Genomic DNA, 16,854 nt, shown 5'->3' with positions numbered 1-16,854 from the left:
GGTTACAGAAAAAGCTAAAAATGGAAGATGGTCGCAACCATCATAGGCCCAGCCCTGCAGCTGCATGTGAGAGATCACTTATGGGCTCAATGCCCTCTATTTAGGGAACACTTACGGGTTCTCCATGCCCTCTCTATTTAAGGAACACTTACAGGTCTCCTTGCTCCATGTATTTAGGGAACACTTACGGGTGTCCATGCCCACTTTATTTAGGGAACACTTACGGGTGTCCATGCCCACTTTATTTAGGGAACACTTACGGGTGTCCATGCCCACTTTATTTAAGGAACACTGACAGGTCTCCTTGCTCCTTGTATTTAGGGAACACTTACGGGTGTCCATGCCCACTTTATTTAGGGAACACTTACGGGTGTCCATGCTCTCTTCCTCCTCTGCAGCTGGTTTGTCGTAGGATTTGTCGATAGCAGCCCTAAAGCTCTCGTTGCAGCCCCTCCCTCTGATTATCCGTGGGCGTGGCCGATGGAAGGGGATGTCTCCGTTCAGTGTCACCTCAGCGACAGCGGTCTGGAGACTTTCGAGAGAGCTGGATTTTTTGAGGCCGAGAGACGGGCCCACGTCTTGGGTCGGAGAACCTTTGATGGAGAAATTACTCAGTCAGTACAGATCACGGTAGAAACAGTTAATATTCACTTTCATCCTAAAAGCAACACTTGTTGTTTTTATCTTCACTGGGCAAATTTAAGTCAACTTATTTAATCTGTAATTACTTGTGAGAAATAAAATCATTGATTATTTTATGATCGCTCAATTGGACTAAACCAAACTACCATATAGCTGAAGGCCTGACACAGAGTATTAAAAACACAACTCAAAAGGTTCAGCGATGATTTCTAAAGTAAAAGGCCTTTAATGTCTTTCTGCCATGAAAGCTGGCTTGTTATGATCTCCTATAACCATGTTTATAAGCTCCCATGAGAGAGAGAGAGAGAAAGAGAGAGAGAGAGAGAGAGGGAGGGAGAGAGTGAGTGTGAGAAGGGAGAGGGGGTGAAGAAAGAGAGCTGCATGAAGAGAGGGAGTGAAGAAGATAGGTAGGGAGGGAATGAGTAAAAGAGACAGGAAAAGAGAGAAAGACAACAAGGGAAGAATAAAGAGAAGAATTGAGAAAGGCTGAACTGCCGACTGTGAACATTAAGGTATACAATTGAGCCAAACGGTCTGTAGTGAATCGCACGGACCGCTGGCAGAACAAGACTGTTCACAGCATCGCCACAATGAAGTCAACAAGATGGCAATATGTGACAAAATGCGAAAGTAATACAGTTCTGTTCACAGTTCTCAGCTCTGCAGTGCAGAGGAAGATAGCTCATCACTCAGGGAGAGAAAGAGAGCAGCGTAGTGCTGGCAGCCCCCATAACTGTCACAATCTGAGAGAGGTTGTGAAATCACTCAAAAGAAATGACTAGAAGATGTATGTCCAGCATGAAATCCAGTGAGCAGGCTTCGGCTTGGTCTCACTCCCAGGGTTACCTGAAGCTAATGACTGATTGCACAGACGCGGGGAGGATGGTCTAGCCTTGCACAGCACGGGTGGGCATGAGGGTGGGTCGCAGGGCGAGGGAAGGTCAAGTGAAGGCGTGTAGACAAAATACGCCATCATCACCCCCCATATTTTAACTCTCCGGAGTCAGTCATTGAACCCCCAACAAAAAGGCTTTTGGTGTAATTCCATACGTATTTATATAATTTAAAGACACTTTGAGCTGCACAACAGGGATCCATTCCCCAAATTTGACCGATCTCCCAATAGAAGATCATCATGGCTAATATACATGACTGAGACCAGGAAGGTTGGTTGTTCAAGCCCTGGTGCAGCCACGATAAGATCTGCACAGCTGTAGGGCCCTTGGGTAAGGCCTTTAACCCCACTTTGCTCCAGGGGGGATTGTCCCCTGCTTAGTCTAATCAACTGTAAGTCGCTTTGGATAAAAGCATCAGCTAAATAAAATGTCATGTAATATCACCCCTACGATGGGGAATATGCAGGGCGAAGATTTCAGCCCAGACCTGGATTACACTGTATGCTCATCTCCGATTCCATGCTGATACAGAACCTCCCGACTGTCCATCTGAGTGCCTATGAAATAACACACATTAACCAACTGCACAAAAAGCCTTATGTTCATTTTAACACCCTGTCTGCACAACCAAATAAATATATGAAAATCATGATAAAGGTTCAGTTCCATTGAGTGCATCAGCATAGACAAATGGGTCCGTTTCAAAGATAACAGGATAGATACCATTTCACTGCTGCTGACTCATTAGTATCAACAGTTCAATTTATTGATATTGTCAGGGTGATACATCTTACTCAAATAACTGAAATGCAAGTAGTAAAATAGACAAATGAATAAATACAAAACCAAAATGTCTCAATTCGAATAGTGTTAAAGGAAAATGGCTTAAAAAAGTGTTTGCGTTGGCAATATGAGGTATTCCCATCACTTAGGTAACTGATATTGACTGGCTGGGGGGTGGATATTGATGTGTTTGTTCTAAGCAGACTAGTCACTGGACGGCAGGCACCGGAACAACAGAGGTTGAATGTTTCCATAGCTTTATTTGGACAGCTGTAATTGTTTCTTGAATGGCTACAGCTCGTTGTTTCGGAGCACACAAGCGAAACGATACGTGTATTGGTATCTGAATTGGTGCGTCAGGAGACATCTGTGTTCCTCCCTGACTGTGTAAACGCCTTATTCAGAGCAAAGGGAGGTTTCCAACCGTTCTGTTTAAGAGCCAAGCTGCAGCTCCACCTCCCGATGAACAGTTTATACTTGCACGTTTTACACTTGGTAATCGCCTTCGAGTCTCTTCGGCAAGAAAAATTTAAACTTAAATGAACTGAGTGATGAGGGGAATAAAAAAATTAAGAATTCTGATTTAAACTTTCCTCATTGCGATATACCTATTTCGCTGGCGAATGAAAGAATCCCTCGTTAATCTACTGCATTTCAGACAATTATTCCGGAGAGAAGTCGGAAAGAAAAGTTCCGTTAAAAGTTCCAACTTTTTTCCCGTTCGGAGTGCCAGCCAATCCGAGAAGACCAGAACTTTGGCTGCGTTGCCCACTGAACCAGCTGCTGAACTTTCACTCAGTCTGAACACTCTAGTGACTGGAATGCAGAAGAGCTTGGCCACTCCGCGGTTTAGCTAAAAGTGAGAACGGCGCGTGCATCTGGCGCACAGACGTGTCCCGCGGCCCCCTGGGAACACGCTGCCCTGACGGATTCAGCCCGTTGGCCTGAGCCTGGCATGTGGCTGTTGCCCAGCAAACACAGAAGCCCTTTTTCACCATGGCTATTGAAGAGGCTCCTGACCCCTTCCCCTTCACCTCCCCCCTCCCCGGACTACCTTGTCCTCTGTCATAAATAACGGCCTGATGTCTTTCCAAAGCCCTAAATGGACCATGCCCCATTGGCGATGAGCTCAGAGCGGATCTACGCTCGCAGGGATGAAAAAGGAAAACAGGGATTACGCCGGGAAAATAAACTGTCCGTTTAAAGAAAATAATTAGAAATCTATTACGTTTTTTAACAGAAAAAATACAAGGAAAAACACTTTGGAGAAGCTGGCTTGAATGACAAGGTAATAACAGACATCTTGAAAGGTGGGGAAAGCGTCAGACTACGCACACCCACTACAAAGCCCAAAACAGCTTGCTGATGTGACCTGAAACACATTGCCACTGTTATTATCATTTTTATGACAGACAAGCAGAAACTTCTAAAGCTACCCTTACCAGTTGAGCATCTATGCTTGTCTTGATCTTTAACCAGACTGTACGTGTCTTATTAGCCTAGACGGTGCTAAGCGATTTTGCACGAACTAAACAGGCTCCTTAGAAAAAATTTAAAAAGACACAGAGCTGGTGAATCACTCGCTTCCTCTATGGGGAAAAATGGAGGTTTGGACTGATGAAAGATAGTATTTGCTGTGAATAATTCAGGCAGTACAGCAGTCATGCTCTAGAACTCGTGTCCATCTCCACTCCACCAGATCTTGGTACCGTGCGGATCTCACCATCCCCCTGGAAGGAAGAGGCCGCCTGGGCCTCTCTATGGCCCACAACCCCCTTGTTATTTTAACCCATTATGGGCAGATGCAACCTGCAAGTTACATCTCCCTTATCAGATGGATATTGACAGCATTGTATTTGGTCACTGTTTTTCAAGCCATATGACCCATTGAAATGCATGGTGATTCCTACGCCTTTCTATGGGTTTTCTATAATGGGTTAAATACTTGTCATGGGGCACAGGTTGCAGAAAGGACGCTACATCACCATCCATATGTGAAAGTTACAGATAATGTTGTGTCTGTCACAAGTCCAACAGCCATCCGATGAGTGAATGTCCATGATGCTTTCCAACAGAAATATCTTTCTGGAAACTTTTTACGGTGCTCAGATGACTCAGCAGTCATTTGAACCATGCAAGGGACTTTTAGCACATGTAAAACCAATAACACATCCAATGATTGGTGCAAAACAAATACCGTTCATGGTATTGGCTTTGCGTGTGCTAAAAGGTTTTGCATCAACTAAAGGTCTCAATAAATCAGGTCCACTGTGTTTTACATGTAGAGTAGCAGGACACATTCCTGGTTGGATAAACTGATTATCTGCCCTGAAATGCACTCTTTCTTTTCTTCATGTTGTATAAAGAACACAGAGAACAGGATCTTAAAAGGAGACACCGAGATGCTGTTTCTTGTAACGAAAATAAAAGGCCGCCATTTCCTGGATATTTGTGCACCTAACATTATTAGCATACCGCCAATGTCATGCAAATGCCAGGGTTTCAAAGCGCATGCATAAATTCTATTCGGATAATGCACACTACAACGGCTGCATATTTTCTGGGAGAGGCTTTCGGGATAAAGCAGAGATGAATTCAACAGTTCAGGGAGCACAAATGACATCCGAGACTCGGCGTCTCAGAATTAGCATTCTCTGGAACGGCTTCTTAGTCCCGCGTCTTCAACCCGTCATTGTCTCTCGCCGGTGCCGCCCGTCTGTCAGCTGCAGAAAAGCTTGGGCTCGTGGGGAGCCTGGCTTTAATTTGGGCGTAAATGTCGTTGGAGTATCGGGGAGGGCCTGACGTTCAGCAGTCGGTCTCCTCGCCGTTCCCGTCGCGTGACGAACGCCGCTTTGCGCCTGCTCTTTCCACAAATGAACCTCCTCCACAAACGCACAACTCTCACACTCTCAGCAGTTCTGATTCTTTCCCCCATAAGGGGAAAGAATCCCCTCAAAACTTCAACATCGAAAGATTTCCCCTCAAAACTTCAAAGCAAAGGCAGCACGTTGTACCCGATATTTCCAAGTCTGGCAGGCGTTTCATAAGGTTTTCGGTAAGCCCGGTTTAGAGAAACGCTAACACATTCTTAATCTACTCCAGACCGTCCGGCAAGCAAGACACTTCATTCCCAAAGACTGATTATCATTAAATATTAAAGCAGGTATTCCAAACTACATGAATAAATCACACAAGGTTATTATAGAGGCTCTTACTATAGAATAATTAGTCCTGCTACAACAATGCTCCCACCACCATTTTTCCATAGCAGAGCCAGGCATGTAAAGATCCTCGTGCAGACAGGGACTCCATTATACATAATTTATGCAGCACGCAGGGAATTTAAGCAAAGCGTTAAAAGGGTAATTAAGCTAAAAATAGGTCTGGCGTGACCTGAGAGCCGGTGTCCTTACATTCCTGCGCAAGTTAAACGGCCTCGGGGTCGACAGGGATGCTGCGTCTCTGCCAGCCCGCGTTCATTAGCGCCTAGGGGACGGATCCGTCACCCGGCCACCCGCTCTGCAACGCTCACAATCAACTCTGCTGCGCCTGCCCCAGAACATCACCATCCGCCGTGTGATGTTGGGATGTTACCGGATGCACACACATCTTATATGTACATGTACCGACAGGTACTGGAAAAAAAATGGAAGCAGTTTGTTTCACAGCATATGACATAAATCTAAGTGTTTGGACTCTGTCAGGAGACATGCAGCACCGCTCTTCCAAGAGAAAGTCAGTCAACTCATGCTTGGTTGACGGGAGAGAAAGTCTCGGGTGACCTTCCACAATATTCCATAAACGCTTGATTGGGTTCAGAGGTGGTGACTTGAGAATGCCATGACGTATGACCACTGACACGCACCTTAAGCCCTTGGGCAGCAACTCATGCTCTATGGATGGGGGCATAGTCACCTTGAAGGACACCCCTCCCTGTGGGTAATACAAGGACTAAAGATGGGTCACTCAGTACCATTAAGTAATGATTGCTGTTGACCATTTATGGTTGTCTGACCTTGCAGGTCAGGGTTTGACCTTGCTCACTCGCAATCATCAAAAAAATGTACACAGACACAACTCTTCCTGTTATACTTGGTTTGGTTGGATAAACCACTGGTATCCCATCATACTTTCATAGCCTTTTGGTGTCCAGTCTTTTTCTTCTTTGGTTTTTCTTTCCCATCGTTATCCTACTCCATCCCTCTGTTTCTCATTCCCTCCCTCCCACAAGGTGGATACCGTCTGCGCTTGAAGCCTCTACTCTGCCAGACAAGAGAGAATACCCTGAGAAGTTGCCATCGATTTCAGGTGTTCCCTGCTGTTCCCGACTTCCTGTCCTCCAGAGCACCAACAAAGAATGTTCTTATGCTTTAGTTCTGGCATTGGTTTTCTTTTTGGTCCTGTTTTTCTTTTTTTTTTATACAATTCCATCTAAGCTGTCCCCAGAAATAAACAAAAAAAATCGGTTAGGCCGTACATTCTTGCAAGTGGTCTTGCAAAACATATCCTGTATGTGTACCAAGTTCTGAACTGGAGAGACAAATAGCCACACATTATTAAAACAATATAAACACTAATAAAGACTTGAGTCAACTTTCATAGAGTCTCCCCATTGATATTATTAATGATATTACCACATTCATCATGACATGGAACAGTATGTTTTGGCAGTCAGCTGTGATCTGGATGATGACCTAGAAAAATACTCCATGTCAATTATTTTAATGTCAAGTTAAAAATAAAAAAAGCAAGCCAAAGCACGGCAAACAGTTACGACATAACTATTTATGTAGTTCCACAGCGTTTGCAGCATTTCTATTTTTTAGAAAGTGTTCATTTCATTTAGAAAGGAACCGCCACATTCACTGCACTGAACTGGTAATGTCATATGAACTGGAACAAAGCCTTTATCTAAACCCAATGTTTAGCCTTCCATTGTACTTTTTCACTAGAGCATTTTGAAGTAAAACTTCTGGAAGCTTTAAGCTGAGTATAGCAGGTGACATAACCAAGAAAACACACTGCCTGACACTGAAGGTTTAATTGCAGTCAGCCAAGTAGAGCGACTGCCACTAAAAGTCTTATTTAAAACAGAAATTCCATTACTTGTGGCATAATCAATGTTTTCTTCAGACACATTCAGAAACGTAATGCTACATTGTCCCAGAAAAACAACTGCCAAACCTCTATTTATCACCTCAATTTAACTCTCCCCAAAACCTGTTTGAGCTCCCTGCAATTACCTTAAATTGCTTTCTTAATATTCATAGCGTGAGTGCGTGCCTTTCAGATGAGCAGTGAGCATACATACAAAGCTGGTATGAAATAGCAGGTGGCACGGTTGCGATTCCGGAGAGACTGGAGGTCAGACTCCACAACGAGCTCGAAAGGCCCTACAGCTGCCTCCTTTAGAGATACTCTGAGACCTCGCAACTGCCCCTATTAACAATGCCCACAGGGAGACTGTATGGCTGGCTCTATTAGAAATACCGCCAGCGACCTCGCAAATCCCTTCTTTCGACACAGCCTTAGAGACACCTCGAGATTCCAAGACAGAGACCTCAAAGCAGCCTGCCATTAACGACACCTTAGGGAAGATGTACACAATTGCCTTAATCAGGAAGTCCCCCGGGGAAACCCTTGTCACCCATTGGCCAGTGACCTGGGTCCTGGGTCCTGGGTGCCCATTGGCCCAATCCCAGGTGCAATACCAAGGTTGCCAGTGTGTGCCGAGGTGTCTCCCTCCTGCTTACCTGTGGTCCTCTCTGAGCGTGGGGTGAGGTTAATCTCGTCAGCTACTGTTAAGAGGCATAAACAATTAGGTTTGGTTAGTCCCACATTCCACAGGCCCCCACCCCAGCATCATCACTGATTTCATTCCTGTTAATCTTGTGCTCTTTTGTGGCAATCAGACAGCATGCAAATGACAAACAGAAAGTAGAAGAGGCAGGTGAATCAAGTCATTTGGAATATCATTCAGAAGTGGAGATATATTAAACACCATGCAGAACTGTCAATCATTCAGCCCACAGCCAGATTGGTTATTACGTGTTAGCATATTACTTTCATCTGCGGTACCGTGTACTTGTCTCTTTTTTTCCATTTTCTCAGTCTTGTTTCACATCTAAATGGAATCAAACTTTAAAGTGTGTGGACAGGTTGACATAATTATAAGGCGAGGTGGGATTCAAATTCATGAACGGCTCCTGGTGATCTGATTCCATACAGAGTGCAAGACAAGATTGAGAGAGAGAGAAAAAAATGATCCCATCTCGGAAAAAAGCTGGTTTCCAAAGGAAAAACAAGTGTCAAATAAAGGGTATTAGCTGTGAATTGGAAAAAAGGCTTGAAACAACCCCAGACGAAGGCTTTTAGGTGGTCTCATTTTCCTGACACATAGACTACCTTCTACATCTTGTGTCTATCTGGACATTTTGTCAGCCATTTGCTTGTTTCCACCAATTCTGTGACAGTACTGGGGCAACACATTCATGAAATGCACTGTTGCCACCGTATTGACATCTGGTTCAGCGACGCATGAATTCTAATTAGCATTTTTCTTTCACAACATGTACAGTAATGGGCTGCTAGGCCTCACTACAGTCTAAAAATGATAGCCTCACTGTCACTTCCTACAAGATGTCATCTTCTGAAGAGTTTATTGAAGCCATCTTGTTACTGTCATCTCTTTACCCCTGTCCTTGTTCCTTTTCTCCTTCTTTATCTCTCACTCCCTCTTTCCATCTCTCACTTCATGGCTGGCCTGAGCTCTACGGACCACTGAAGGAAAAAGTCCCCATTGTCACCGCTCAAGTACCTTCATATAGTGCTGTGCTACAGGAAGGTTCCATTAATGTAATGTACACTTTGAGACTGCTTTCACACTGCGATGTTGCCAGTGTCTAATCAGCGGTTGCCGAGGTACCGTGATTACAGCCCCACTCAACCGACATCCAAATGGGCAGATTCTCAAGTGGACAACCGGGCACAGAATCTCCTCTGAAGAGCAGGAACTATGTCCTACGAGGCACAGCTTGGTTGCAATTGTAATCTTGGCCGCAATTATGGGATGTCCAACTGATAATTAAGGAAGCATGGAGTCCATGGCAATCAAAGTGCATTACAAAGAAAAAACACTGCAGTCCAAATTGGAGATGTGCGCGGAGTCGCAATATCGTTTTTTTTTTTATAAATCAATTTTCTGTAAGAAATAACAGCGTGCTTTCACGCGAGCAGCCCTTTTTATACGTAATTACGATGCGTTCTGATCAACTGACAAAAAGCATTCCACAGGGGTACTTACTCGCATGGAAATATAAGTTTCTTGTCTACAATTACCGTTGGCGCTTATCAAATATACGCACTCATATTCAAATCTCTTCCTAATTGAATTGATACTGAAGGAGTAATGCATGTAAAATTAATATAATTTACTGAAAAAATATCTCTCCCCAGGGCTGTCGGTGAAATCCATCATCTCTCGGGCTAAGTGCAGCATTGGCTTCTCCGTCACTCATCTGATAGAGGGGAACGTCTCAGCGCTGAGGAAATGGTTTTCGAGGCCTGCGTTCGGGCTTGGAGTGCAGACCCGGCACAAACAGAAAAATTGCCCAGGGAGTCTCCGGGGGCCAGCCGATCCGATCTCGGGCCTCAATAAGTTCCAGATAAAAATGGATCTTATCTGTCGTGATTACTCACTCGGCCGAGCGGCTCTCTCCCCTGTGAGCCAGCCCGAGTGTTCATGTTTGTTAGGGGCTATAACCCACGCCGGTCCCTGCCCAGAAATCAATCTGGGAGAGATGGGGCCCGGACTCTGAAAGCCGGCCGCCCGCAAACCAGGGCAGGAGGAGAATAAAATGATGTTGAGAGAAGCGCACTGGTGGGGAGGTCGGGGAATAAGGGCTGTATTGATGTAAAAATGAAAATAATTTGCTGGTCTGAGGACCAGGGGCGTTCTGCAATGAAGACAAATAGACACAGCTTGGGTGGTGAGGCGGTCTCGGGTGGTACCTAGGTCCATGCTCTTGGACTTGCGCGTTTTGATGAACTCCATCTGGCTGGCGTCGCCGAACTGCTTGGTCCGCTTCTCCGACATGCTCTGGCGTCCGAAGCCCTCCCGCTGGAAGTTGTTGTCGGGGTCTGCATCAGGGCTGAGGGTGCTGGGAAACAGAGATCGTCAGTCAGTGATGATTCGCCTAGCATGCGGTTCACGTTCGGCAAAGGCTACCGCAGATGTACTCTTCAGCAAGGGTTTGAAAAATCCCATCTTTTAGCAGTCAAAGCTGGTCAAGATGGTTTATGCTGCGCTTTCAACACTTCTAGCCGTTCAACCAGCTGTTCACCAGCTGACCAGTGTGTCCATTCTACCATCTTAACCATATAGTCTGCTATTCCACCAGTTTGACCACCAGATTCCTATACCAGGTTAACCAGCCCCAGACAAGCTAGAAGCGTCGAGAACACAATTTAAACCATCTTAAACCAGCCTAAAATCCCAGGTGGGATTTTCAGCAGGAACAGCAGGCTGTTAAAAATCCTTAAAGTCTGTGAAGAAATGCAAAAAGCACCAGGAAAGGATGTGAGAACATCTCGCCACAGGTCTAACACAATTCACAAACACAACTTCAAAAACTATTACAATTACGAAACTACCAACTCTATTAACAGAAAAGATGAGGCTTCACAAGGAGGGTAAAAAAAAACAACAACTTGAAGGTACATGCAGAAGAACTCAGGTGATCGATCTTCCCCGTGGACTTTGCCTGTGTTCCTCACACCTCTGTTTAAAACATGAAGACCCTTAAGCTAAAGAGGTTATGTCCTCAGCCCTGCGGCGCAGCCAGTGCTAATGGACAGTGGGGCCGTGTCCTTGAGCGGTACGGGTGAACCGTGGCCCTCAAGATGGGCCACACTGATACCCGGCTCGGGGTAGTGGCGGTTCGCCCTCACTCAATATTCGCGGTCTGGACGGTATGCTGGGTTCAGGCGGTGACCCGAACTAGCCGTGGCGGTGGCTATCGCCGCTACCATCTTAATTGAAAAAGTGAAAGGAGCAGGGGAGAGGCAGACAGGGGCCTCAGCAGCCCTCTCGCATCTGCATGCACAAGCAGGCGCCCCAATTAAATCAAGAACCTGTCCAGCGTTCTGTTCCTTTTGTCTTTTCCCCAAAGGAGAGAGAAGCAGGGACATAGGTATGCGTGGACACACACAAATACACGCGCACACACACCCACACACACAAAATCACCTACACAAACACATGCACACACAACACATACAAAAACGCACAAGCATGCATGCACGGACACGCATACACAGACACACACAAACACACACACACATATATATACGGACACACAACAGGGCATGACCGGCCAAGCTGATGACACATTCGATCAGGATGGCTAATCCGAGAGATCGCCCCGATAAACCCGACACTCAGGGGTTAGCTTTAGGAGGGCTGTGGATAACTCTCCTTTAGCCCGTTGATGAGGGAATCACGGACAGAGACAGAGGGGTAGTGAATGAGTGCACATGGAGGAATGAGTGAGAGAGAGTGAATACATGCCAAATATGCGAATTAATACTGTGAGCAAAAGTGATTATGAGAGTCAGCCAGGGAGTAAACATGAATGAGTGAGCAAGTGAAGAACTAGTCTAACAAGTGAAAGACTGACTGAGAGCGGGTGAACCAGTGAACGAGTGAATTACAGAGTATGAGAAGCGAGGCTGTAGAAGTGAGAGAGGCGAGCTGGAGCAAAGTGTACACCATGAGCGAGCGTTTGTGAGTGGGCGACTTGAGCAGTTAGTGGTTGCGCGAGAGGACCAGGGCACGAGGAGCACGGCCAGCCTCCGCTCTCTGACCCGGGCCGTACCCCCGCTGCCGGATGCCCGTCTGTGGCGACAGATGAAGACTAGGTCCCCGAGGACGCGGCCAGGCTGGAGAGACAGAATGGAGCTCCAGCAGTACCCCCCAGGTCTCTCCCCCACCGGCCAGGCTGAATCGCTGACCGCCTGGGCCGGGGGCTGGGGCTTCCATGGCCCCCCCCACCGATCCCCACACACGGAGCACAGATCCTCAGCTCCTGTTCCCGGACAGCGAGTTAAGTTTTCTTAAGCGACAAGAAAAATGACCATCTTTTTCTTTAATAAAGCTGTCCCTCGAGAAGCCAGAACATGTAGTGAACTAGTTTCACAACTATTCTTCCAGTGAGTCTCAGACTTTCAGTTAGGGATAGATCTGAGGACAACCTAACACGTGTTGTGGGAGGCGGACCTGTTAGTCGCAGGCGGATACCCTGTTCATTTCATCCCACTCCGTTCACCTCTTTTCCCACGATTCCGCATTCATTCAACATCGTCTTTTATACCTGAGACTGTCAGAAACCTCAGGAGAGGGAAATATCCCCATGATTCATCCTTATTTAGTGGATTCTAAATGCCAGTGTTTTGACTAATCTGACAAACACAAGCAGGTACCAACGGCTGCAGAGAACGGAGAGAAAAGACTGCCTGTCACACTGCGAGGGATAAGACCGGGGATTAATCATCCCAACATGCGCCCGCTCAATGCGCCTGTAGGATGACAAATACAGAAACTGTGAGCTAATCTAATACGCGGTTAGCCTGGGGGACAGCTCAGCGACCCCATCCGCTTTACCCACATTCTGCCCTGTCGGCTAGCCTAGTGGCTAAGGTACAGAACTGGGACTTGGAAGGTTGGAAGTTCAAGCCACAATAAGATCTGCACAGCTGCTGGGCCCTTGAGCAAGGTCCTTAACCACAAATTGCTTAGTCTAATCAACTATAAGTCACTTTGGATAAAAGCATCATCTAAATTACTAAATCAATCACTCAGTAGCAGGGTTGGGGGCCCGGTCAGTGGGCTGAGGGGGGTTGGCGGTGGCTGGAGACCCCCTGTCAGGTTAAATATCTCCTTGGCAGAGCATCAAGTGGGAAGCCACGTTTGTTCCGCCATACCACCATTGGCCCAGCACAGGTTTTTACCTCAGTGTTGCTTCATGCGCCAGCCTCCAGACCCCGAGGGGAAAGCCTATATCCAGGCATGTCAGCACCAGACCCCGTGGCAACACCCCGGCCGTAGCGCACACTCTACGGTCCGACAAACTGGGTGCCACTTCCCACCCTCAACTGCCCTGAGACCACTGCTGTTCCTGTGGTGGCAGGATTGAGAGAAAAACGGAGACTATTAATTCTGACCTACATTCACTTTCAACCAACACAAGAGATTAAAATTCCTGTGCCATAACACCCCCAGTACAGTTTTAGCACTTATAAATGAATTCCCCCTTGGCAATGTCGCTTCTGAATTCGATATTAACCACTTACGCATTTTAGCACTTAAAGTCCTGTTAACCTCGTGTCATCTCCTGCTGGGAAAAACGTCCACCACACTTTACATGAATCCGACGTGCACTAAGTGCATTTTTAAAAAAAGATAAAACCTCCTTTTCAAGTGCTGTACTTTTGAAGTTTCATTTGCAAATAATAACGGCAGTGTCATGGGATGTCACCTTCAGCCCCACTCTGCAGTGCCTATATCTCGATTGTATATCTAAATGCAAAACTAGCCTTCAGATAGGGAGTTCTGTTAAAGCAGGAAAAACATCTTGGGCAGGTTATCTGTCCAGTCATATTCTCGCACTGGTCCAGGATTCATGGGCTATTGTCATACCCTACAGTACAACGATGTGGTCTGTGGAGATGCACCATAGGAGTGTCCTCCTTCATCGTCATTGGTGGTAGTCAAGGTGACTCCCCCCATGAAGCCCTTTGAGATGAAAGGAACTACATAAATGCAATCCATTATTATAATTATAATCACCTCAGCAAGGTGTCCTTATGCATAAAGTACAGTAACGCTGGGCGAATGAAGAGTGAGTGGATTCGGTGAATATACAGGTAAAATGTCTCTGATGTGAGATGCGAGACGGGGTGGACGGGGCTTCTCTAAATGGTCTTGGCTCCCTCCATCTCCGCCTTGGACACAAGCCTCAAAGACCCCGTGCAGCGTGGATCTTAACATTAAGCGTTACGCGTGTAACAGCGCCAAAATAAAACCATTAGGCCTCAGAACAAACATCTAGCAGCTCCGGATTAGAGAACCAAGGATGGTAAATAGGCATTAATGATTAATGTCATCGCTGCTACGCGCCACAACTCTCTCCGAGAACCAACATAAATCAATCGTATGACTGGTAATAAGCAAGGGCTCCCATAGCCACAACGTTACAATGAGTGCATAATCAACTAAGAATAGCTTCACAATTAACAAGTTTAAATGAAGTAGACCATTTAACAATTAAATTATTAAGTGTACTGACAACCTGCTCTTGAATTTCTCACCCTCGAAATAATTAATTCTCCTACACGTTTATAAAAACTGTCACAAGGTTGAGTAAAAATATCACTCTCTTTGGAGCAGAAGTAAGTGTGTGAGCTTTCACTCAGGATCTTCTAATGTGGCATGTTGTGGCACCAACGTTTTGCTGTGTGCGTTTATTCTCTCACTGTAACTGCTAACGCACAAACTTTCCAAGTTTGCGTCCTTTTCCAACCTAAATACATGTCAAACTAAAAACTTCATGTTCATGAGGTTCAGCAACTAAGAATGGACCTGTTTTTGTGTTGTTTTCCGTTCTGCGTTCTGTTTAAAAAAAGGCGTAAAAGAACAACACTCGAGCGTCTGTAAAGTAGGCAAGCTGTTCTCCAGACGGTGACGAAGCACGGCGCGTTGAAAAATCAGGGTGCTGCGAGCAGGTCGGCCAAAAAGGGAAGGGAGAGAGCAAAAACAAAATCGATACCGGTGTGATTCTGGAAGAGAAGGTGTCTTCCCTGGGCCCACGGGGGGCCTTAGCACGGGTCAGAGGCTACAAATCACTGCTGAGGCCCTTCTCAAGCCTGGACAAAGCTGAGTGCCCACAGTCAATTCAATCAAATCAGTCACACGCACTCCCGGGGACTCGGTGCACTTCAGGCCTTCCATCTTGATTGTGTCCATCTGTACACAGCCGGCCGTCCGAGTCGCATTGATGAAAACATCACAGAAAGGGCCCCGCTGGGCTTAACTCAACAAACTTGTCGACGGGGTTTCCTTCACGCTAACTTTCTGTCAGACGGCTAACCGTTTGATCAAAACAAACGCCGGGGCTCAATCAACACTTGTCTGTAACTTTGACAGTTTTCTTGTACCATTTGACTGTGTTATTCTAGCTTCTTTTAACGCGGTTTGGGGAATTAAGAGACCTCCGAAATTAACTCCTGAAACTGCGCTCGATTCGCAAACGATTGTTTACGCGCGGTTACGGATACCAGGGCCAAGACTTCTGGTTCGGTCTGGCTTGAGTAAGCTATGTGCCAAAAAGTGCAAGAGGAAGACAAACCCAATTAAATTACACTGCGGAGATGTTTTCATGAAATTACATACTTGGTTATAATTAGCAGTACTATCCACCCCTGTATTGATCTGGGACGGTCAAAGCAATGAAGGATGTCGTGATGCATTTCAGCAATTGGCAGAGATTATCTTCCTTGCGAACACAGCCACAGCCTCTCGACTCTCCCCCTCTGTGATTAGACTTGTTTTTATTTACATCTCTGGCAGTTCTATCTTTTAAGTGAGTTTTCCTTTGATTTAAATCACAGTTTTTTTGCTGCCACTCGTTTAATGTTAATTTGAATAGTCTTCCAAACATTGAAGATGACAGGAAAATTATTCATTTAAAGCACGCTGAGGAGAAACATTTTATTTGGAAGCCATGCGGAATGAGCTGGTTTGATTCTCGAAACTCTCTTTCCAACTCTCCTGATCTGCACCCCCCCTCCTCCTTCTCCCTCCCTCTCTCTCTCCTTCCATCACTCTCAGCGCATTGTTCCCCATGGGAGACATGATATTCCAGCACAGCTATAAAAGGGAACAAATGCCCCTGCTATTTGTGGTGATTGCGAAAAGCCGGGATGAAGTCGAGTGGAGGTGTGAACAATTAAGATGTCTTTGTCTGAGGGTTTTCACCGTGTGGTGTGTTTTTTTTTAATCTCCTTTGTGTATGTGCATTTTAATTGAATTCTAAGAGGGCGACTTTTCTCTTCACAAAGGGAGCACAATGGGATGAGAGATGCTGGCAAAATGCCCGCAGAGACTCACCTGCATTGTGGGTACTGGTGGTGGGTGGTGGGAGGTGTGGGGGGATTCGGACTCTGGAGGGGGTCCAACAAAGGGAACAGCTGGGGGAGCGGAAACCACGGAAACGGCGGCAATGAAAAACACTCCGAAACGCTGCTACTATTTTGAGTCGTTTTAATATTCATAACAGGAAGTAAAATAATGGTATGCGGCGTACGATGCACACCTCTGCGATTACCTTTCTCAGAGGCAGACACAAGAGAGGGGAACAACAGCGGGGACACGTTTACAGACTGAAGAACCTTCAAACAAGAACTGTTTTTATAGAAACACCCCCGCCGTGTAAAAACACGAAAGCATTTCAGCACTCCTCCTATATACTCCAAGCTG

The 16,854-nt window shown here is 46.0% G+C and overlaps 1 protein-coding gene across 3 annotated transcripts in view; it reads right to left on the bottom strand.

The window, feature by feature from the left end:
* Nucleotides 1–16,854, bottom strand: part of pard3aa (par-3 family cell polarity regulator alpha, a) — a 390,604-nt gene that overhangs the window by 123,119 nt on the left and 250,631 nt on the right. For 2 of the 3 annotated variants that reach the window (XM_061238372.1, XM_061238373.1), the window contains 3 exons: nucleotides 10,332–10,480; nucleotides 8,075–8,119; nucleotides 369–593 (listed from right to left, as the gene is read on the bottom strand). In XM_061238372.1, the coding sequence (XP_061094356.1) occupies nucleotides 369–593; nucleotides 8,075–8,119; nucleotides 10,332–10,480 (419 nt within the window). The remainder of the gene's footprint in view (nucleotides 1–368; nucleotides 594–8,074; nucleotides 8,120–10,331; nucleotides 10,481–16,854) is intronic. The other variant, XM_061238374.1, reaches the window with a different exon arrangement.

The sequence above is a fragment of the Conger conger genome, chromosome 4 (assembly GCF_963514075.1).
Source record: "Conger conger chromosome 4, fConCon1.1, whole genome shotgun sequence".
Lineage (NCBI taxonomy): Eukaryota > Metazoa > Chordata > Actinopteri > Anguilliformes > Congridae > Conger > Conger conger.
This window is presented reverse-complemented; position numbering and strand designations above follow the sequence as displayed.